The 23,448-nt window shown below is 38.1% G+C and overlaps 5 protein-coding genes across 5 annotated transcripts; all 5 read right to left on the reverse strand.

The window, feature by feature from the left end:
- Window positions 1–785: 785 nt before the first annotated feature.
- Window positions 786–2,926, reverse strand: CBG25704 (the record flags this gene model as incomplete). Its single annotated transcript, XM_045242970.1, has 4 exons — window positions 786–901; window positions 1,084–1,206; window positions 1,251–1,361; window positions 2,731–2,926. The coding sequence occupies 4 exons, from the start codon at window positions 2,924–2,926 to the stop codon at window positions 786–788; spliced, it is 546 nt and encodes a 181-aa protein (XP_045098714.1).
- Window positions 2,927–8,310: 5,384 nt separating this feature from the next.
- CBG25705 lies at window positions 8,311–8,865 on the reverse strand (the record flags this gene model as incomplete). The annotated part of the gene is made up of 3 exons (XM_045242972.1): window positions 8,311–8,438; window positions 8,481–8,615; window positions 8,661–8,865. 3 exons carry the CDS (start codon window positions 8,863–8,865, stop codon window positions 8,311–8,313), a joined length of 468 nt encoding a protein of 155 aa, XP_045098715.1.
- A 1,378-nt stretch (window positions 8,866–10,243) lies between these two features.
- Window positions 10,244–18,925, reverse strand: CBG07826 (the record flags this gene model as incomplete). Its single annotated transcript, XM_002631820.1, has 13 exons — window positions 10,244–10,458; window positions 12,827–12,952; window positions 13,001–13,057; window positions 13,106–13,171; window positions 13,220–13,297; window positions 13,347–13,478; window positions 13,904–14,196; window positions 15,465–15,567; window positions 15,610–15,741; window positions 15,792–16,101; window positions 18,320–18,471; window positions 18,524–18,817; window positions 18,868–18,925. Coding segments are annotated over 13 exons (2,016 nt in total), but the record flags the coding sequence as incomplete, so codon positions are not given.
- Window positions 18,926–19,253: 328 nt separating this feature from the next.
- CBG07827 lies at window positions 19,254–20,812 on the reverse strand (the record flags this gene model as incomplete). The annotated part of the gene is made up of 6 exons (XM_002631821.1): window positions 19,254–19,393; window positions 19,444–19,596; window positions 19,642–19,803; window positions 20,296–20,416; window positions 20,457–20,596; window positions 20,644–20,812. The coding sequence occupies 6 exons, from the start codon at window positions 20,810–20,812 to the stop codon at window positions 19,254–19,256; spliced, it is 885 nt and encodes a 294-aa protein (XP_002631867.1).
- A 1,254-nt stretch (window positions 20,813–22,066) lies between these two features.
- On the reverse strand, window positions 22,067–22,500 carry CBG25706 (the record flags this gene model as incomplete). The annotated part of the gene is made up of 3 exons (XM_045242973.1): window positions 22,067–22,179; window positions 22,288–22,356; window positions 22,407–22,500. The coding sequence occupies 3 exons, from the start codon at window positions 22,498–22,500 to the stop codon at window positions 22,067–22,069; spliced, it is 276 nt and encodes a 91-aa protein (XP_045098716.1).
- Window positions 22,501–23,448: the final 948 nt, after the last annotated feature.

Raw genomic sequence — 23,448 nt, forward strand, 5'->3', positions numbered from 1 at the left:
TGGGGATAAAAGTATAGATCAAATCGAATTGTGAAGTCAAACTTATAAAAACTCATAGTCAGAATAGTTTGATTTTTGAGGTTTTATATCGCTAGGCCTAAAAAACAGCAGAAAAGAAGGAGAGATGAAACAAGGAGAGATTTTTGAATTCAAAAAAAACATTTTGGCGCCAATTTTCTTTTCTCTCTCTTAACTCTAAACAGGACAGACAACACAAACGACCTTCACAACCACGACAAGCGTCGCGGCTTCTCTTTTTATTACGAGCATTCTGGAACATATGAAAAATGATGTTGATGACAAAAAAAAACACAGGCGGTCCATAGTGAGCGCGGTGGGGCGCAAAAACTGACAGAGAGATGGGAAATGGTAGAGAACAGGAAGCAGCGACATTATTTTATTGGAAATTTATGTGTGTTTAGGGGGTGAGAAAGTGAATGATACATTAATGCAAAATTTGGGGAAATGGAATGGGGTCATGGAAAAGAGCATTTTCTGTATCTGCACTTTAAGTTCAATTATCTCGATTCCTGTAAAAGATATTAGAGATTTGTCACTAATAAAAATTGATGTTGTTATGATGAAGAACTTAATAGTTGACCACTTTTCGATATGTCTCATAAAAACCGAGATAATAGAGCTCAAAGTGCACATGGGGTTCTATTAGAGCAGTGGTGCCGAGGAAAGAGGAATAGTTTGGAGGTACAAAAAAAGAAAGAAGTAGAGGGACGGATGTTCAAAAAAAAAATAAATAAAAAACAGCTTTACAGGAGAAATATGGATATTCATCCAATTCTAATTATCCCTATCAGCAGCTGCTTGACTTGCTCGTCCCTGACTTCCACAGCTCTGCTTTTCCATATCCTTTTTCTATCCCGTGTAAGCGCTCGCCAGTATTCTTCTGAAAGTTCACATATCAATTATTTGTCTTAAAATTGACACATCATGTGGAGGGTACAAGGAGGTACAAAATTCACAATTCTGGAGTAATTTTGTACATCTAAACTGCTTTGGACCACAATAACCCCTAAATTTTTGTACCCTCCGAAAGAATGAGCTTTTGAACTTCAATTTCCAACTCACGAGCATCTTTCTGGGAGCCTTCAAAGTTCATCTTATAGAATCGAAAGCCATCAATGGGACATTTTTCCACTTTCATGGGGAAGCCACCGTTGAACTTGTTGAACAAGAATTTCGAACCGAACACTACAATTTTCTATAACGGATATCAACTTTTTGATCAAACTCACTAGGATTTCCGTTTTGGTAGAGCCGCGTATTCGTGCATCTACATGCTGCCCAAAGCCGCCTTTGGAAATCAGGGACCCCTTCAACTGATTTTGGAGATGTTGGTGGGATTTCTGAAGATTTCGGTTATTTAAAATGTTTTTGATTATATACATATACAGTGCGCATCATAATTATAGGACACCCTCCCAAACGAGTGTTCTGAAACAACCAAAAAAGATAATTAAATTCTGTGAACGCAGTTCAATTCAGCGTGTCTAAAAACCTACGTTCACAAAATGTCAGGCCAATTGAGCTATTTTTATGCTCACAGGGCTGAACAATCACTTTTTAGGCCGCGTCATAATTATAGGACACCCCTGGAAAATGAAAAATCTCAAGTTTTTTAGGAGAAAAATTCAAATTTTTTGTTGATCATTGTCAAAATAGCCTCAAAACAGCATATTTGGACATTATACACAATCATTGATCCCTCTATTCCAATTTCAGAAAAAATTATTTTCAGACATTTTTGTCATTTTTTGGGTTTTTGGAATAAATTATGAATAACTTTGCTCCTGGGTAAGCTTTCCGGCTGAAATTGATAGGAAACCTTTTAAAAGTGCTCATGATCAAGTTGCAAGTGCTCGAGTTATTTTGAGCTCTGACAGCTCAAAATTGAGCTCAAGTTTTGAACTCAAAAAATAATGCGGGATCGATAATTTTTTAACGCTGTAAATAATGTTCGGAAAACTTTCTAAATTACCAGAAATGTTATTGAAGTTGAAGATAAGTACGGAATGATAACTTTCAGTTAGCAAATCAAGCTGTTCACCATAATCAGATTCACCGAATTTCAAGGGCAGTTTTAGAAACTTTAGTTTTGCTTAAATTCGAAACAACAGCTCAGAATATCATAACAACAATTAGTATACAATTCAAATCACTGAAAAAAATGTTTCCTATCAATTTCAGCCGGAAAGCTTACACAGGAGCAAAGTTATTGACAATTTATTCCAAAAACCCAAAAAAAAAAGACAAAAATGTCTGAAAATAATTTTTTCTGAAACTTGAATAGAGGGATCAATGATTGTGTATACTGTCCAAATATGCTGTTTTGAGACTATTTTGCCAATGATGAACAAAAAAATTTGAATTTTTCTCCTAAAAAAACTTGAGATTTTTCATTTTCCAGGGGTGTCCTATAATTATGACGCGGCCTAAAAAGTGATTGTTCAGCCCTGTGAGCATAAAAATAGCTCAATTGGCCTGACATTTTGTGAACGTAGGTTTTTAGACACGCTGAATTGAACTACGTTTACAGACTTCTTTTAGCGCTTTCGGTTTTTGCAGAATACTCATTTGGAAGGGATGTCCTATAATTATGACGCGCACTGTATAAGTACCTGTTCCCATTGATCTGGAAGAGGAAATCGACTGGGGAGATGGCGATGAGTCTGTGAATAAGTGAATAAACTATGACCTCGATAAAATAGCACTCACTTGGTAACATAGCCGGAGGAAGGTTGATTCCAGACACAGCCAACAGCTGTTGTTGGTAAGCGGCGAGATATTTGACAAGATTCGTTTTTGGGAGCATAGGAGCGTCCCGTTGACTATCAATGGCTCTTCTTGAGCTCTCGAGAGTCCTAATAATCTTTTTCTCTCTCATCATCCAGACAGAAGTATTTGGGAACATTCTGAAAGAAAAGAGATCTATGTTGAAAGTGAAGAAAAATAAATGATGAAAGAGAAAAAACTATTCTAGGCAGTGCTCAAGAGAAACTTCACACTTTTAAATCTTTATTTTTCGTCAGAGGGCTAATAGAAAATGCAATCCAGACAAGCAAAATAATTATCAACGTCACCAATGATTAGCAATTTGTGCGATCTGTGAGAAAAATCATGAAAAGAGGAAAGTTCAGACTGCGACATTTAAATTTATCTAATGAGTATTCAAAAAAATATTTGTGATAAAATAGATGACAATGTGTAGTTGAAGGGATAATGTGTTTCGAAGTTCAGACAACAATGTTTAAAATTGTGTCGACTACTGTGAAATGCAAATTGAGCTAATGCGTATTCAAAAAAGATGTTTCTCACAAAAAAATGCTAGTAATTGTTTGAAAAACCAACAAAAGTTTGAACATTTTGAGCGTTTGGAATGCTTTTAGGAGCCAATTAGTACTTGTGGCTCAAAAGACAATAAGTAAAGAACAAAAAAAATAATATCCATCTCCTTGTTCATCTCATCAAACGGAAATGACTGTCATTAATGGCTAGTGCGGTATTTCGTGCTTTTCTAGAAAAAATGACGCCTTCTAGAAAATATTTCGCAACAAAAAGATTTCTCTTCCAGATATTCTTCCAGATTAAAAAAATTTAATTAACACCCTCAATCATTAGAAAAACACTTATGAATACACAATTTCGTAAAATTTTCTGACATTTTTTCCCACAAGAATCTATTCTGTGGGGTGCGTCATAGACATTATACGTCAACAACTAACTTCATATTTAAGTTACGAAACAGAACTGCAAAAAAGAATGGCTATTTCCGAAAATAAGTTTTTCTACCCTGTCGGTTTCTTTGCAAAAGTAACAAATTGACACTACAACATCCGAGTAATTGTGTGGACGAAGATTTTAATTATTGCGATCAGAAAACCACAAAGAGCGAACATCGGGAGCAAGCAACATGATTTAGCTTTTACACCAAAAAGGCAGGGTGACATCTGTGTAATATTTGCAACGGCAATCGAGAGTTATGCAAATGAAAAATGGAAACATTGATGGAATAACCGTCACGGGTCTATTGATTGGTTTCGGAAAAAAAACACAAATGTGTTGCCAGGAAATCTGTGCCAGGAAATCAGTGTCCACGTGGCAGTGCCGACTAGGGACCACTTGTCTAATCCTGAAAACCATATAGTAATTTGCCGGAGCCTGTCTCTTTTTGCGTAGAAGGAGGGAGTTTGTCCGAAAGGAAAACGCAAGTAATAACGTTGTACACTGTCTGAAGTTGCAGGATTTCAATGTGTTGATCATTCCAATGCTGTCAAAAGGACCGCGATCGAGCCTTTGCGTAGATCGCCGGGGACCAATGAGGTCATCTGGCAACGCAATATCACATTACTGGCGCTCACGAGGATGCACTCTTTGTTTCTTCGGTGCAGCAGATACCCATGTATTCATCTCTGCGTTTTCCCGCGGACACTATTTCAGCGGAACAGAAACAGAACACCGTGGAGATATTGTTTAGTGGAATTATTTATTGAGAGACCCAAATTCACACTTCTGGTGTACACCTGGTTCCGCTACTGATGTGAAAATTTCCTCTGAAAATCCTCAACCTCCATTTTGCATTTTGTGCCCACTTGTATTGTTTTCAAAAAATTTTTTTTCATCCGGTGATACTATCAACAACTCTTTTTTCTCATCTGGCATTCCATCAACATTTTCCAAAGCTTGGGTTTATCTGGTTTTCGTGAATAACTAGCGTACTTCTCTGAGCTTATTGTGTGTCACACCCTTTTCATTATATTTTTTTGATGTCCCAAATCCTATTAAGGAAACATTGCTTGTCGTATATCTTTTTGATACCAAGGTGGCCAGTGCAAACGGTCAGCAATTTTTCTTCGTTCGTTCTCTCCTTCTACATTATGCGAAAAACACCTCTTGCGTTCCCAGTACCAACACACACACATTGCAGTTCTCTGTTCGTCTGTTTTGTGAACAAAAACACCTCTTTCTTTTTTTCTTTTGCTTCCACATCTGCCCAATGCTAACTCTAAAAAGTACATTGACTCGAGCCGCTTTCTCAATGTTTCGGTTGCTGTATACTTCATTGTATTTCTTGAATATTCTGCTTCTATTACAGTTTTCGCCAAAAACGTCTTCGCATCATTCTCTTTATCGTCTTATACAGGTCACATAGGGAACACCAGAAAGCATACGAGACTGAAAGAAGGAACCCTAAAACTTCTCACCTGCATTAGCACACTTGACATTAAAAAGCCTGAATGTGCATGTAAGTTTTATTTTTAATATTTTCAAAAACCAATTGAAATCTTACAATATTTTAGAATATCTAATATTCTCAGAAAAACGAAGCTTCGATGAAAACCCTTTCATAAATTTATAAAGCGGTTCTGCGTCGTGTAATCTACTTATTTAGATATTTAGTTATATTGAGCAGTATTTCTGAACACCATAAGATCATAGTCAATTTTCAAAATCTTTTGTCTGTACGTTTAACTTGTGGAAGGGAAAAATTAGTTTAGAGTTTTTGTTCCTATCCTTTGATGATCTCTTTTCAGTTTCTCAGCTAATAAGTGCAAATTACATATTTCTCCAAAGTTTGCACTTATCAATGTGCTTTCTGCTCCTCTCACGTCCCTCATATTCATAATTTTCCTTTCTTCTCTCACATTCGGGTTTAAGTCTTCCTTCTCTTCTCATTTCTGTTCCTTCTTCATTACCTCTTTTTACCTCTTTTTACCTCGTAAGCGAACAAGGCGCGGAATTGGAAACAAGCCTGCATTCAATATATTGTTCAAAAAAAATTGAATAGAAATTTTTTCCAAATGTCTAACAATTTTGGACGTCACCCAACGTCAGACGCGGAAGTCGCTAAATGTCGGTGCATAGAAAAACATAAACTGAACGAATTGGATTCTCGAAATGTGTCATATTACCGACGGGTACATGATGACGGGTTTATAAGCAAGATGAACAGAAATGTAATCGATGAGCCAAAGAAGCGGCTTAATTTTTAGACCTGCCGAAAGGCGGGCGATAGAATACGGTGCCGAACAGGATCCTCAACTTTGAACCAATTTATCTCGGTTCCTGTAAAAGATATAGAAAGTTTGTTAAACAATAAATTGTTTATCATAATGTCAGAATTATTTTGTTAGTTGACCTTTTTTTGATACCTCTGACATGAACCGAGATAAATTGGCTCAAAGTTAGTTGAAGGTGGGAGGCCCAGTGACAGATGTCGCACTGCGGGAAAATTCGCTAGTTTTTCATAAGCTATTACCGTCTGGACCCTTTTTCCCCTCATTGAGATGCTTTTTCCGTTCAATTGTGTTTAAGGCGCAGCATTCTTTCTCCCTTTCTCGCGTTCCCCGTTTTTCCTACCTTTTCTCCTATTTTGCCCAGCTACCATTATAATCCTTTAATAGTGCAACAAACTAGACACATAAGGGACCACCGGAAAAATCATATTCTTCTAATTAGACTAAAAGAAACCAATTGAAACAAAACGAGAGCAACAACACCTGCCAACGTTCGCTTTGTGAATAATTCCATAAAAAAGATAATTCCATAAAAAAGGATATATCCACCACCCCGCCTTCTCTATCTGAACACTGGGTGAGGTGAACATAATTAGTGTGCGGAGACATGTTACTACGATGTCAGTGCAGATTAGTAACAAGGAAACAAGAAAATGAACACGTAAAGGAGCAAGGAAGGCAGATGTGTGCAATGTGTGCAAAGCGTTTTGATTTAGTTCCGATCTTTTAGCGGAAGAATGTGAGTCATACCATTTTTCGAAAACCCTAGTTTTTTTTCTAAAATCTGTTGAAGTGTTTTTTAATTGAAGTTAGGTATCTTTGAACATCTTCAAGTTTTTGAAAGTAGAATATTGTTACACTGTAATAGAAGAGCACCCACACTGTCAAGCTTAAGCCAGTTTATCTCGGTTCATATGAGTGATATAAAAATTGTCAACTAATAAAATGTTCATCATAATATTACCAATATTTAATCAGTTGAGAATTTTTTATATCTTTGACAAGAACCGAGATTTTCAAGCTGAAACTTGAAAGTTACATTGGTAATTGTGCCATTGGGTTTACAGTAGTTCCTGAATTCTGAATGAACCGAAAACAGATCGTTCGTTTGATGTTTAAACTTCACCATATCCTGCTTTTAAAAACATAAAAGTCCTTTTCAACTCGGCAAAATGTACATTCCCAATTTGTAATGACTTTTGTTATGTCAAAAAACGCCTTTTTGTCATAATGAGATATAATTTCTGAGCTTCTATATCTAGATTCCTCCAAAAAATATCATCAATTTGTAAATTGATAAATTATTCATCAAAATATCACCAACATTTTATCAGTTGACTAATTTTTGATATCTTTCTGAAGATCCGAGATAATTGAGCTGAAAGTGTACGGTGTGTATATTAGAGCAATTACGGCCACCTTTGGAGTCTTTTCATGTCTCCTTCCTCACGTTATCACAGGTGATTCGCAAACAATCCGTTACGGGCGCTCAGCGTTCGATCCGCTTGCGAATGATAGACAAACGGATCCGTTCGCGAATCAGACAATAGTTTAAGCTCGCGAACGGATCCGTTTGTTTATCATTCGCAATCGGATCGGATACGGAGTTCGCAAACGGATAGAATACGGAGAAATACGAAATAATGTGCTGTGGTTTTCTGAAAACGGATCGCGTGCGGTCCGTATACGGTTCCTATTTCAACCGCGCGCGAACGCTGAGCGCCCGTAACGGATTGTTCGCGAATCACCTGTGATAACGTGAGGAAGGAGACATGAAAAGACTCCAAAGGTGGCCGTAATTGCTCTAATATACACACCGTACACTTTCAGCTCGCGCGAACGCTGAGCGTCCGTAACGGATCCGTTCGCATTTTACCTGTGATATGAAAAGGGAGCAATTTGAAATTCCAGGAGAACCTAATCCGATTTGGGTTTCGGTTCGTTCAGTGTTTCCACATGCCAATTAAAAATCGCGTTCTCCTTTCCGCGCATACTCACCTTCTCCTTGACACTGACCACCCGTTAAACACGTTTTCTTTCTTTTTGCTCCTATGAGCAACCGTCTGTCTCTTTTATGCTCTTTTGCTCTACTAGCCCCCATCATCTCTGTCTTCGTTGTGAGCCCTAGGCTTGTTTGTATTGACTGAGGAGACGAAAGAACGATGAGATATGATTTATTATAAAACGGACTATTAGAGAAATGAAACGATGAGGATCATAAAATCTGAGATGAATTTGGCATAACAAGTTCCAACAATATGTACTGGCAATAAATACCATACTAGATATCCATGGAATTATTTTGAATGAAACCCTTCTTCAGTTGCTTGTCGTATTCGGTCATTAAACCTTTTGACAGTTTTGACCAATCTTGCTTCTCTTTCTTTTTCATCTTCTTCCACTCAGCTGCTGAAACATATTAGACTTTTCTGGATTTTACGAATCACTCACCTCCGTCCAAGTACGTCCCTTTCTTCTCTCCTTGATACCATTCTATGAACAACGCTTTATTGTTGCCCACTGGATATCTTGCTGACTGAGGAATCGTTGGGTTGGCAGGGTTAAACAGACAGTCTAGGCTGTGTTCTGAAATTTGGGAAACGAATTGAGTAGGTAAAGTGTAAAACTTACTTAAACCCGAATGTTTGTAGTGTTTAACAGATTTGCAGTGAGCCACTGCTTCTTTGAACGATTGGCTTTGACTTGTAGGTCCTTGTGCAGCTCTAGTAATTGATGGTTCAGGTGGAGAAACCGTAGCTGGAGCTTCAAAACTTTCTGATTTTAGACTACAAGACGTAGATGAACAAGATGACAAAGAAGATGTCGAGTTGTTCATGTCTGAAATGGAATAATTCAAAAATTGGAATATCAAAAATTAAAAATCACCTAGGTTCAAATAGGTGGATGAAGGGAATGTTAGGTACCAGGTCTGGCTAATATCGTTTGGAAGGTTTGAGTCCCAGGAAGTCCTTGAATTATTTCCAAATTGATACATCCTATACGAATTCTGCTCCACCACCGGTGCCAATGGTGAATTTACCAAAAATCCACCAAGCTTAGAAAATTCTGAGCATATGGACGGTGGACATGATTGGGAAGCTCCTTGGATGTCTTGACCTGAATTTCGAAAAGCTTTGAGCTGCAAAAACCTATTAGATCATGAAAAAATACCTGTTGAATGATTCCCTAATTCCAAATATCCGTATGAGGTCTGCTCCACCACTGGGGGGAATGGTAAACTTAGCAAAAGCTGAGGCACTGGAATTTTAAACCACATTTTCGAACAATTTGGTTTAACATACTCAAATAACGGGCTTTTCTGTAGGATCTTGTGAACCTAAACCAGCCAGTATCATGTTCTGGTTGGCAGTAACGATATTTTGGTTGTTTCCCACATTGCTAGGGCGATTTACTAAATTTTGAATTATGATTGTTATGTTAACTTTAAGCCTATTCATCTCGTTTCCTGTGAAAGATATAAAAAAGTTGTCAATTGATACATTGTTCATCATAATATCACAAACATTTATCAATTGACACACTTTTGATATCTGTGCATTTAAACCAAGATAAATGAGCTCAAACTTGACAATGCGGGGCGTTTCTATTACGGGTTGAGTTCTACGGGATGTAAACTTACAAGGATCATTAGCTAGAATTATACCATATTGAGTTTTGAAGTCATACATTTTTTGAGGTAGTTGGCACAATCTGAAAGAAGTTTTCCTTCAAGAAAATTCATAGCAAAATTCTGTTTTCTTAAAAAAACGACAATCATGATTAGCGAATTGAAGCATATGTAGGTTTCAGTTTTTCCAACTGGAAAAATTGCATCAAACGTCACGCTTACGATTTTTGGGTCTTGAAACGTCCCTAGAAGCAAAACGACTCTGAAAAAAGCAAAAAGAACCTAGTGATAGCAATTTTCCCATGAAAAATTTCCGCTCCCAGGTAGAAAACGCTCAATTTCCTTTTCTGCCGGATATTTGCGCATTCGAAAAAAAGAAACCATGTGTATGGAATCGATGAGTTGAATGCCTAGCTTATCAGTGGCTTATCTTGGAGATCTGATGTTCTCGGGGTTCGAACAAATTGAGGATGTATTAACTAAATTTAAAATTCTGGAAAAAAAATCAAAGGATGACTTTCCGAAAAAAACGTGAAACTGACGTTGTTATGTATTTTTCCACTTCTTGTTGCGAGGACCCTTCATGTCAAATATGTCTCCTCTCCACCTGACGTTTTGGATTCGTCATCGGTGGGCCACGATCGGGCCACTGGCGGCAAAGGAGACAGGTGTGCCACGTGCCAGCCATGAGCGGGCCTCGAGCAGGGCACGAACAGTCTTGATAGCATCCAGTCATAATAGCAAGCATTGCCCGATTATTCCCGTTGTTCAGAGCACTTTCATTTTTTGAAATTCGGTCATCTGGAAATTCGGAACATGTAACTGTCTCTTGGTAAACAATACTTTGGTAGACTTTACCCTAACTGCAACTATTTAATTTCACCTTCCCATTTCACACCAACAAGTCCCTAACAATTTGTTTCAACTTCTTTTTTTCTATTTTCTCAACCCCACACACTCGTTTCAATGAGCAACTACTGTGTGTGTCTCTTTTCCATACACTCTTAAATTTCTCCCATTTCTCATTTTCTCTTAAACTTCCCTGCTGCTCCGCGAGCTAAGCACGTTGGTAAACGAGAGATGATGGGAGGGAGAGGTTAAAAGTGTGTGTGTTGCCACCGCCACATAATATCATAAAGGTGCGAGGTGATGAGAAATTGAAGCGATGCGGTAAACAAGGGAAAATAGAGAATGTGGTAGTGAAAAAGAATTCATTTGATATGGCCAACACTGATACCACAATATACCGTAAAACCTGTAATAGAAGGGCCCTCTAACTTTATTCTTTGGGCTCATTTATCTCGGTTCCTGTCAAAGGTATAAAAAAGTGGTCAACGAATGAATTGTTTATCATAACATCAGAAGTGTTTTACTAGTTGACACAATTCCAAAAAAGCAACTTTTCCCGCAAGATAACCTTATGATTTTTCCTTTGCCTTTTTGGAGGAAAAGGGGTTTCTTGAATCGGCGAAAAATTAAAAACAAGCCGCGACCGAGGAGCAGCTGGTGGTCAATTAGATGCGGAACATAGATACAACGCGAGTCAAAGGGATGCTCCCCTTTTTTTTCGGATTTTTAGGCAGACAGATGTTTGAATCCTAGAAAATCCAAAAAAAGAGGGGAGTGGTGGGTTTGCCGGATTCAACAGACAAGGAACGCCGGACACAGGAACGCCGCCCAATTTGGAAGAATGACGCATTAGGCACAAGCAGATGGAACATGTGCTAGCATTTACTGCAAAATTGAAACTTTTCTGCTTTTTCATGTCTATCGATTTTTGATTCTCACTTCCTTGACCCAAAAAAGCCTGATGTAGTCTGAAGGTGATTTTTTATGTGTCTCATGCAGCTTTTAGAATAGAGGACAAGAAATTGAAAATTACTAACATTTGACTGATAGAAAATGTTTCGAAAAATGTGAAAAAGAGACACATTTTTTGTGACTTCAAGAGGGTGTTAAGCTTTTCGAAAATCTTTTCCGTCACACTTACTGAACAGATTCTACGAATAATTCTTGCAAATACGTTCCTGTATTTTTGAGAAATTTTTATTTTTTCTTTCTGCAAAACAACATTTTCGATAAACACAGAAATAACACTAAACATTTTTTAACAGTCAACATTTTTTATACCGTTCTCCCTATTTTTGTAGTTCACAAGTTTTCATGTTTCTATGCTTACGAATATTTTAATTCGAACTTTCTGTTGCCTGGTCCGGTATTCCAACTGTCAAAAAGATACAAAAACTTAGTTTTTAAAAATAAACTTAAAAATAAATAAGTTTTTTAAAAATTATTTTTTTTCAAGTGTCCGATTACTTTGAAAATTTTGAAAAGGTGTAAAACAGACCTAGATTGAAAATTTTACATTCACAGAATTTTTTTTAAAATTCCTAGTTTTTTCAGCTATTTGACGATTTCTGAAAGACACCTGTTTTTCCCAGTTCTCAGTACAAAAATGGGCTCAAAAGTTGTCGACGACGCCCCAGCATCTTTGAATCCTGATTTTCAATTCCTAAAGTCAAATATTTCATCCAAGTCTTGCCTTGCCTTTTTTTTCAACAAAAAAGATCCCTCGCCCGCTCCCACCGGGAGCGGGCGAGGGATCTTTCTAAATGCGTTTCAATGAGCAAACTAACTACTGTGTGTTTCTTCCATGCTTTCTTCTCTTTCTCTCCTTTCTCTATTTCTCTTTAGCCTCCTTGCTCCGCGAGCCCCAGGCGAGAACTCATTGGTGCCTACGAGAGAAAAGGGGGGATGCGAGAAGTGTGTGTCTGTTGCCTCGGCCATAAAGATGTGAATCATATGCAATTGAAACGATGCGGTAAACAACAGGCAACAATATTTGTTAGTAAGAACAATAAGGAATCAAAAACTAACTACACACAAACTACATTATGGATTTTTCAATGAAGTATTCAAGAACGTCAGAGCACGGCATGTCAAAAAATCAGAAAAAAGAAGACTTGTTTTGGGAGTAATTAACAGCAATTAAAAGTAATTAACAACTTTAACTTTGATCATTCCTTTATCGAGTTGAAGTCTGTGCTCTATTCTCATCCTCTTTGCCAATTCACGTCACTTTTTTTCCTCTTTCGTTTGGCTTATCTTCTTCCATGAGGCTTCTGAAATTTTTCAATAAATATTCAAAATAGGATACAGTTATTCTCACCCGCATCTCTCAGGTTGCCTTTCTTCTCCCCCATAAACCATTGGAAATACATGGTCTCATTTTTTCCAGGTGGGAATCCCACGTACTGTGGGGTCACGGGGTTGAATAGACAGCCCCTACTGTGTGCTGAAATTTAGAAAAAAAATGAAAGGAATCAGAAAATTAAAAAATTACTAGTTAAGGGATCCCGGTAGAGCTCAACATCGTCACAGTAAAAGAAAAATGGTTCAGCTGAAATTGAAATTTTGAATTTTTGAAAAAAATATTATGAAAACTGACAATTGGAGGGAGAGATGGGCAACGAAATTGGCAAAAAGATGTCGGGAAGAGAGTGGGTCCCAAAACCTGAAAAATGTATATTTCGATGACGTCATCAATATTCTGATAATTAACCCAAATGCGAAGTTTCTGGAAACATGGCGTTTTGAAGCACTGGATTCATAGGAAGGACCTCATTCAAATATTGGGAATCTGGAACGCCTTCATGAAATTTCTGGCTAGCTAAGCAGATTGAATTTACTGGACTTGGCAATGTTTATCAGAGCAAGTGGAGACACCAAGGTAGCCGTGATCATGTTTGGGTTGGTAGGCATATTCTGATTTGACATGATTATTTGGACCAATGACTGAGGTCCAGCCGAGCATTCAGAAGCTAAACGTTTTATCATTTTTTGAAACTTTTAGACCATGTGGCTTAAACAATCTCTAGGCCATTGTCATCACGCCCAAAACGTTTCTAGGCGAGTTTTAGGCCGTCAGACTCTGAGGACCAGGAGCACTTACCTGTGTTATTGGCAACTATTTTCGCAAAAAAATCTTGAATTTCCTGTGATAAAGTGAAAGAAAAATAAGACATTTTAGGAGTATTTTCAAAACAAAAAGTGAGAAAAAATGAATAAGATGAACTGATGCGGGTGTCTGACAAAGCACTGGGGTGGAACTCACGGACTGAGCAGTGTTTAGGGTGAAGTTACAATTTGTGCTCATTAAAAACTAGAACAACTTGAATTGAAACATTAAAGGTGGGGGGACAGGAGATTTTTCGTAGTTTTTTTGTAGTTAGAGTATGCATTCTACCGTCACGGTGTACAACGCTTAATGTCACTCTGCGTACATCTGTCGTCCTCGCCTTCATGTATGCAATCGGGCGTGCGCTTTCTCTTTGCCCGCGTGGCTCAGTCGGTAGCGACGCGGCACCCTCAATCATCGCCCTCACAAGTTCAACTCCTCGAGAGGCATCTTTGAACGGAATTTCGAGAACATTATTTTTTTCATGTCCCCTCACCTTTAAAGGGAGAGACAGGAGAAGCTTCAGGGGTTTTCTTAGTTCAAACTCAATTATCTCGATTTCTGTCAAGTATATAGAAAAGCTGTCAACTGACAAAATGCTAATCATAATATCAATAACATTTTATCAGTTAACACAATATTGATATCTCTCACAGGAATTGAGATAATTGAGCTCAAACTTACATCGGTCGACGGCGAAACTTCCACCACTGCAGCTCAGCTAGTAGGGTCCACAATGATCAAAATTATCTCGAAGTTTAAATTTCAATATTTAGTGACAAAATATACTTGTCAAATCTGCTTTAACTGATTTTCCCAATCCTGAAAGTTCTGGTAAAATCTGAAACTTCAACTTTAAACTTCTAGACATTTTCCAATTTCCTTTGCACCATATGTATTTTCCAAATGCACAATTCGCCTGCGTGTCGTTTTATACACCACCCGTAACAAATATAACACATATTCCAATTTTCCCCCCATTTGTCTTTTCCATCCCTTCTACCAGGCACTTCTTGGCGCACCTGTCATTTTAATTGGGTGGATCGGAAAGGAAAGGGTTGGGAAGGAGTCCAATATTTAATGAGCGGTTTAATGTCATATTTTGGAGGAAAGGGAGGGACCTGAAGGCTAATAGGCGGAGAAGGAGAATATAATATGGATTTTCACTTTCATTGTTCATCTTTAGAGGCTCCTCGGTTGCGTGATCAAACATCCTCTTTTGTTTCAAAGGGAGCCCAACCGGGACCTGCTCGGAATAACCTAAATTTGTCTATAGAAGAAGTTTAAACCGAATAACAAAATATCAGCATCCTACCGGTTAAGATATGCGGTTGAGAAGTTGACTACCGAGCGGTGACCTACACTAGTTCCCAATCATTTTGATTTCCTTCAACCTTTTTTAGATTTAGGCTCTTTTGCCTATCTCTGTTGACAATTTTCGTAAACTTTTTGAATCAGATGCTAGAGTGATTTCATTTCTCATTTCCTGATTCTGGTCGTAAGACATATATCCCTACAAAATATTTTCCATGGCAGCTCATGTGAGTTACGCCTTATCCGGGGGACCTTATGTGTATTTACTCCTCCCCCTCCCGTGATTATGATTACTCCAGCCTGCTCACGCGGGACCCATTTTCATTTCACTAATACTAACAAAATATGTTTACTTCTTTTTTGGCTCTGGTCAAGGCTGTGCCAAACGACGGCCGGCCGCGGCCGGAGCACAGTTTTGGCCTTGGTCCTTGTCTTAGACCCTTGAAATGTATTGTTGAATTGGACCAACTCATTCAAAGTTTAATTGTTTTATTTTAGAAGAATTTATCGAAACAACTTATGACAGACGATCCACCCATTTCTCTGTTGTTCCTCTTGTACCTCTTCCAGCGCTAGCGCTCGCTGTTTCCATTCTCTTTTCAATGGACCATCCTCCGGCACGTTTTTCCAATCCGTATCTGAAAATCGAAAGTTTTAAAGCATAATTTTGTGCTACCTACACTTAAAAGTTCCTTTCTTCTCCCTGTCCATCCAAGCTACGAAGAAATTCTTGCCAGTTGAGTTTCGAGACTTGATCACTTGTTGATAGAGCTCAGACTTTGTGGGGTCGAATAGAAATTGCGAGCGATTGACTGAAACTTATACAATAGTATTGACATTTTTAAGCTTCGGAAAAGCTCACTGAGTTTCTCATCTTTGTAAAGTGCACAATTGTTACAGTACTCTATAGCTTGTTGCAGTTTTTCTGGGTCACTTAGTTTAAGGGCTGGTATCTGTAGAGGGGGCGGAGTCGGAGGTCCCACGGGCTTGCTAGCCTCTGGACCTCTTGGGGCAATCGGTCTGAACAGTGGCTCCGGGGAAAGGCTAGAAACATAAGGCTGCTTCGTTGGTGGTTGAGGCCGAATAGGCCCCATAAGCTTGGCTATTGTGACTTTAGGCTTAGAGCGAATAGTCTTCCATGATTTTGGCATCCATGTAGCTAGAGTACATTTCTGGAAACTAATTAATAAACTTGAAAGTCCAAGGTTTCGAAAATAGAGTGACCCACCTGAATTGGATGGGATCGAGACTTGGAAAGAATACATTTTTCGGAGTGAAAAGGAATGGGAGCCACTCAAGCAACCAATGACAACCAACTGGTTGCAAGGAGAAGTTTCCAAGGAACACGACTTTTAGAAGAAATGATTTATTTAGTCCGGGAAGCTAAGCAACTGAAAGCTCTCGGGGCTCCACTTGGAAACTACAGATACAGTAAGAAAAAAACCCGAAATTCCAGAAATTCCAGAAATATCTACAGATTCATGTGTACACAACCCATCCCGCTTTGATCTGATCCCTTTGAACTGCTTCGAGTCTTTTGGCTCTTTTCATCCACTCTTTTTTTAACTGCCTGTTGTTGCCCATTTCCCAGTGGTGTGCTGAAAATACAGTACCGGTAGATTTTTGAATATTTTGACTAGTTTTTGTAAATTTTGAAAAATTTTGCAAATCAAATCGCGAATTATTCTAATTATAAAATAGACAACATTTTCTTTAATTCTGTTGGAAAATCACGTTTCTAGCGAACCGAGATAGAGTCGTTCAGGAACCGAGATAGAGTCGTTCCAAATTCAAGAGGCTAGAGACGCAGACGACGAGATACGCTGCGTCTCTATCCTCGGAAACTTCAAATGACCGTATCTCGAGTTCTAGATGAGCTAGAAAATTGGTTTTTGGACAGAATTGCACTATTCAAAAAGACTTTTCAGATTATTTAAAAAAACCGCCCTAATTGGAGAAAACTTATTTTACCGTTTTCAGGAGTCTGGAGCTCAGCTGTCAAGTTGGTGTACCATTTTGAAAAATTCGGAGGATTTAACACAGTCCAAGATTGAAATCTTTGCATTCACAGAATTTTGTGAAAATTCATAGTTTTTCATATTTTGGCACATTGCTGAGGACCCCTTTTCACGTTTTCAGGGTGTCCGTCTGAAATGGGACAATATCTGAAAAACTAGTAGTTTTCCCAGAATTCTGTTAATGCAAAGTTTTCAATCTAGGTCTGTATTACACCCTCTAAAATTTTCAACCTATCTCCAGTCTCCTGAAAATTTATAAAATGACTAAAAATCAACTAAAAAAATACGTTTTTGTACCAACTTCTTTATGTTTAATTCCTCACCTAACAAGGGAAGTGTTTTCAGACAGTGGTTGAGAATTTCTTGAAAATTGGTACACATATACTTTCGGACATGGACAATAACGAGACGACTTTTTTCGTGCCCCTCGGTACCTAGAATCTGAAAAAACGCGTCTGAAATTTCACCTCTGTTAAAGCATTAAAAGCGTGAGCGCGATCTCCCCCTTTCTTATACAAATTGTGGAAGCAGTGAGGAACACCGAGTGTGGTGTAGTGGTGAAGAGGGATGGTGGTAACTGACAAGGGTTAGTTCGATCCCTCTTTTCCCGATTTGTTTTCTGCTTTTTTTCTGATCTTGCTGGAAATCTCAAAGTGTGTCAAAACCTTTAGAAAAAATTTCCATTCAGAATTTTATTAATTTTGAAAAAAAAATATTTTTGCTTGTTTCAAAGAAAAAAACCCAAGAAATCATTTTGAAATTTTCTTGAATAACTGCTGGAAAACCATCTTTAATCAAATTGTTAGTCAGAACCACCCAGATTTGCGCAGTTTGGATGCAAAACAGTAATAAATTAGTCAGAAATTATGTAAACCTATGTTTTTACAAGATTTGAGTGCTACTGGGTGATTACCGAAGGCCTACGATCCATTAAAGTTTTGAAAGAAAGCACATATTTGTGATTTCCAGGAATATTTAGAATACCAAATTTCATGAAAAGACTCTATTTATCGGTTCTTTACGTTTAGAAATCATTTTAGCACATTTGAAAATTTTTCAAAAAATTGTAAAAATTTCCAAAGGGGGTACCCCCTGGCGACTTTTTTTTTCAAAAAAATTTTTTTTTGAAAAATGAGGCTATTTTCTCAGATTGTAGAGAAACCTTCAGAAGTACGATTTACATTCGAGAAACTCCGAACAACTGTTATTAACCCCTCCAAAAATTCACTCCAAAAGTGAGAAATTAGCACTGAAATCACTTTCAGATCCCATAACTTTTTTGTGAGGGGCAAGGGGCAAAAAATAAAAGCAGCACTGTGATCAGCGTGTCCAAAAGTACCAATGACCAAAGTTTGAACAAATTCTCAACCACTGTCTGAAAACACTTCCCTTGTAAGACACCCCTGGGTTTTGCAACTGCCACCCACTCCTTGAAAATGCTCCTTCCGTTCTTCGGGTGATAGACCTTCACAGTTTGGTGGATGCTTGGGTTAGAGGGATCGAAGAGGTACCGGAATAGGTTAACTGAAAAAATAGAGGATTATTGAAGGTTTTCAAAATTTATTGCATTGCATACCAATTTTGTCATCCCAGTACACCGGGCAATTTTCGCAATATTCTACAGCTTTACTATGAATTCTAGCGATTTCTTGTGGTTGTTGTGGATTTGGCCTCTGGTGCTGTGGGGCTTGTGCAGAACTTGGATCTCGTGGAGCTGAATTTCCTTCATGCACAGGAAACATTGGCGTCAGTACCGGCATAGGGTAATGTACTGACATTGGGTAGGGTTCCCAATGGTTCCAATTCTGGTACATCTGATCAGAAACCGGATGGATTGACTCCCAGTATACTGATTCAGGATTTGGAACATCTAAAAATATGTAATAGTTTTTCTTTTTTTCAAAAATTCCTCTAGCTTACAGGGTAATTGCTGTAATGGGTCGTAATAGCATGGTCCATTAAGATAGGGATGGTTCGTTTTGGACACTCAAAAAAGCAGTTAGTGCTTCGAAAGAGAGAACAACGAAGTTTTTGGTTGAAGGAAGAAAAAACGGAGAAATTCCTTCTATATTTTCTTCCACTACAAGATTTAATGACATAGTCAGACCACAATTTTGTCTAACCCTTATAGTGTTTGAAGACGTCGTTAATGGCCTATGGAAAGAAGAAACTGAAAAATTGAAATTGAAGAAAAAAATTGAATTGGATATTACACTTAATGGAAGTCAAAAATTCTGAATTGTAACAGTATACATCTTTATTTTCAAAGTTTTGAAATTGACAAAAATAAAAATAGAGATTCTCATTCAGCACGTCCCCATCTTCTTTTTCGTTACTATCATTCCTCTTGCGACCTGCCCTCTTTGCTCCTTCACTAACTCGTCAGCTCTCGCCTTCCATTCCTTCCGGAGCTCGCTTCCTTTTTCGGCATCCCTCCACTCGTTCACTTAAAAATAAAAATATAAACGAACTTTTTGAATTAGATAGACAACTTACCATACCGATATTTCGATATATCTTTTCTCCCAACTTTTTCTCGGTAGGCCAGGAACAAGGTGTATCCCGTTCGGTCTGTGGCCGTGATCACACGCTGCGGGTACTCTACACTGGAGGTGTCGAACAGGCGAGGCTTGTTTTTTGAGAATAGATCTGGAGACAAATATTTCTGATGTTTTTTGGCTTATGGAAACTTACCAATCTTTTGGTCCTGATAAATCGAACGCTGTCTACAGTAGTCCGCAGCTCTCCTATACTGAAGATAATTCGTAATATTTCCTTCTGGGATTCGTGATAATAGTCCGAGAGACGATGGTCGTAGAATGGTGACGCCTTCATTGTTGGAATCGGCAGTTGGATCTAAAAAATTTTGAGCTCAATTATCTCAATTTCTAGAGCTATCAAAGCTACATCAACTGATAAAGTATTGGAAATTTCATGATAATCATTTTATCAGTTGACAGGTTTTGGTTATCTGTTATAGAAATCGAGATAATTGAGCTCGAACTGCGAGTATAGGTACCCCTTCTATTCGAGTATTATTCGATCTATTATTTGTAGCTCCTGTAACTTACGCTGTTCATTTTGCCACAATCCTCCAAGTTCGCTATTTCCATTTCTCATTTTTACCTTTTTCCAATCTATGTAGATACGTAGACTTGACAACAAAAAAATGTGTGCTGTGTGTGAAAAAAGATGAAATTCTCAGGCTCCACCTCCGATACAAATGTCATACCGACTATGAGAAATCTAGTTATTATTATTTTGTAGTACTTTGTTCCATTGGGAAATTATAGGAGCAACAATAATGAGAGTGATGTCAAATGCAGAAATACTTCATTAATCATCCACGCCTCAAAACCACCAAGTAGCCCCTGTTGATTTGGTCATCCTGCTCCTCTTTCAGCGCCAGGGCTCTTTGTTTCCATTCCAATTTAAGCGCACTATCAGCTGTGGCATTTTTTTGCTTTCCCTGCAAAAATAGTATTTTTCGTCAAATTCGGTCTTCTTACTATTAGCTTACTGTATCCAATTTCCTTTCGTTTTTGACAGTATGCCTCGTACAGCCTGCTCCCATTTTTGTCCGCAACTCTAAACACTCGTTGTGGCCATTCCACATTGTTGGGGTCGAAGAGCCGTTCTGCTAGGTTAACTGAAAAGATCCCTATGCGTTTTTCAAACTATAATTCCAAAACTCACCAATTTTAGGATCCTGGTATATTGGACGCATAGAAATGTACTCACACGCTTTGAGGTATCTTTTATAGTCTGAAGGCCCGGAAGGAATATTTGGCTTCGGAAACCACGTATCAAATGAACATTCACATAGTGGAGGGCCACTCCAGTTGAGACGTTTAGGAGATGACATTTTTTCGAAAAAATTAATCAGAAACTTTCTAAAGTGTGTGGTTGAACAAACAAGTTTCTTTTTATGTCGGCTGGAAAAGCACTGAGGTGGAATCGCCATGTTTATGTAGATGTTTTTGATGAAGTATGGCTTTGAGGCTTGCTGACACAAAAGTATTTTTTTGAAAGCTGAGATATTATTAATGAGGACTAATATAAAATATTTCGATTTAGGTTAATATATTTCCCTTAGATTCACCCTACTAATCTACGGCCATCTCTTTAGTTCAGTGTTTGATTTCATTTTAGACTAGAAGAACACGTTAGGCTTGTCTGAAGCGTACCACTGGAAAACTTGGGACCAGCGAAAATTAGACGGATTATGAAATGTAGGGCTATCGTTAAGTTGCTCCTAAATGCTCTTGGATTAAGGAATCTGGCATTTGGAATTCACATAGAGCCACTACCAATTCAGGAGGTTAGAGGAGCAGACGACGAGACACGTTGCGTCTCTAACCTCGGAAACTTTAAATGACCGTATCTCGAGTTCTAGATTAGCTAGAAATTTGGTAATTGGACGAAATTGCATGGTTAAAATGGGTTTTCAGATTATTCATAAAAAGGTATTCATTGGAAACATTTATTTTGGCCATTTTCAGGAGTTTGGAGCTCGGCTTTTAAGTTTCCGATCACTTTGAAGGTGTAAAACAGACCTAGATTAAAAACTTTGCATTCACAGAATTGCTAGTTTTTCAGCTATTTGCCGATTTCTGAAACACACCATTTTTGCACATTCTTTGTACTGAAAAAGTGAAAAATGCATCGGTTCAAGTTCCAACCGCCCAGTCTTTGAAAATAGTTCAATCTAACTCAAATCAGTGAAGTGTTGCAATATCGCATTCACCTCAGGGACACACACAGCAAACGCAGTGTCATCCCTAGTGTCTAGGCAAGTGAGCAGCGCGTGTGTACATAAAAAGTGTCATACAACCTTTTGGGTTCTGGGATGGCTCCAAAAATTAGTGTTGGCTTGATGTGTTGGCTTGATAGACAGTGTTTTGAAAACGATGGCTTCAATTTTCTGGGTTCCGATACCATGCACAGTCATTTTGATGTAGCCATTTTTATTTGGGAACAAGAAATGAAACTTGATGACTTGTAGTTGAAAGTTTGGAGAGGAAATTGGAAATTGAGACAAATCGGGAAAATAAAGTAATTCAAAAAAAAAAGAAACTGGAAAAATAAATAGATACAGATAATGAACGATGTCGATAGTCTACGCAATTCTAATATATCCTCTGTCCAGTTGCTCTTTTTGCTCGGCCTTGAAGTCCTTCAGCTTGGCCAGCCAGATAGATCGTAACTCTTCATTATTCTTCCATTCCCTCTCTGAAACAGTTTACAACCAGATTTAAATCAAATCGATATGAAACACACTATAATTCTTCTCTCCTTGTTTGTGCATGAAACATTCATACATCCGCTCGCCGGTTTTACCTTTCAACCTTGCCACAGGTTGAGGAAACTTTGCTTTTTTGGAATTGAAGAGATAATCATGGACGTCAACTGAAATTCACAGTTTTCAAGTTTTTGAAATCTATTTTATTAGAACTCACCAATCTTCTCATCGGTGTAAATTGAGCAGTTATGATAGTGAATACAGGCTTCGATAAATTTCTGGAGATCTATGCATTCCAATAGGACGCTCATTTTTAGAATACTAATCAGTTCAGAAAAAAGTAATTCGAAAATACGAAGTTCTCAGAACTTTGCAACACCACAAACAAGATTTCAGATAAATTGGGGGAATTCATAACCTACGAAAACTCTAATTACATGTTCCCTGTCTAGCTAGTAGTTAGATTTGTGTGAAATTTAAGAAAAGGTAAATGGTTTTTTGACCGTTTCCTGGAAAGTGGTGTTTGCTCACAGCAACCTGTAACCGATTTTCAACCTACAGTAGATTTTGAGATTCTGAGATTCTTAGATTCTGAGATTCTGAGATTCTGAGATTCTGAGATTCAGAGATTCTGAGATTCTGAGATTCTGAGATTCTGAGATTCTGAAATTCTGAGATTCTGAGATTCTGAGATTCTGAGATTCTGAGATTCTGAGATTCTGAGATTCTGAGATTCTGAGATTCTGAGATTCCGAGATTCTGAGATTCTGAGATTCTGAGATTCTGAGATTCCGAGATTCTGAGATTCTGAGATTCTGAGATTCTGAGATTCTAAGATTCTGAGATCCTGAGATTCTGAGAATAGTTCAAGCTAACTATTTAGTTTTTCTGTTTCACTATAGAACATCTCTTCTTGCCAGCAAAACGCATACAACACACGACTTCGCGTCAGCCTCAGCCAAGTGAGAAGACGGCCGCACATACACACATCGCTCGGCGCACACACGTAGCCCTCATCAATCCCGTCTAACGAAAGACACACGTTTGTCATCAGCAAGGAAATTGCTGTTGAATGGGTGTAGTAGAGTATAAAAACTGATATTACCAGACACAAAATACCGTAACCCTTGGATAGAATTTCCATTGTTTTTTGGCGTCTTTTAGTAAAGAACACACTTTTTGCCGGCACCCATATTTTGATGGATCGAAGAGATGACGCTTCGCGGTAATCCGTTGATATCAGTAACTCCATTGACTGG

Source organism: Caenorhabditis briggsae (genome assembly GCF_000004555.2).
Source record: "Caenorhabditis briggsae complete genome, chrII, whole genome shotgun sequence".
Lineage (NCBI taxonomy): Eukaryota > Metazoa > Nematoda > Chromadorea > Rhabditida > Rhabditidae > Caenorhabditis > Caenorhabditis briggsae.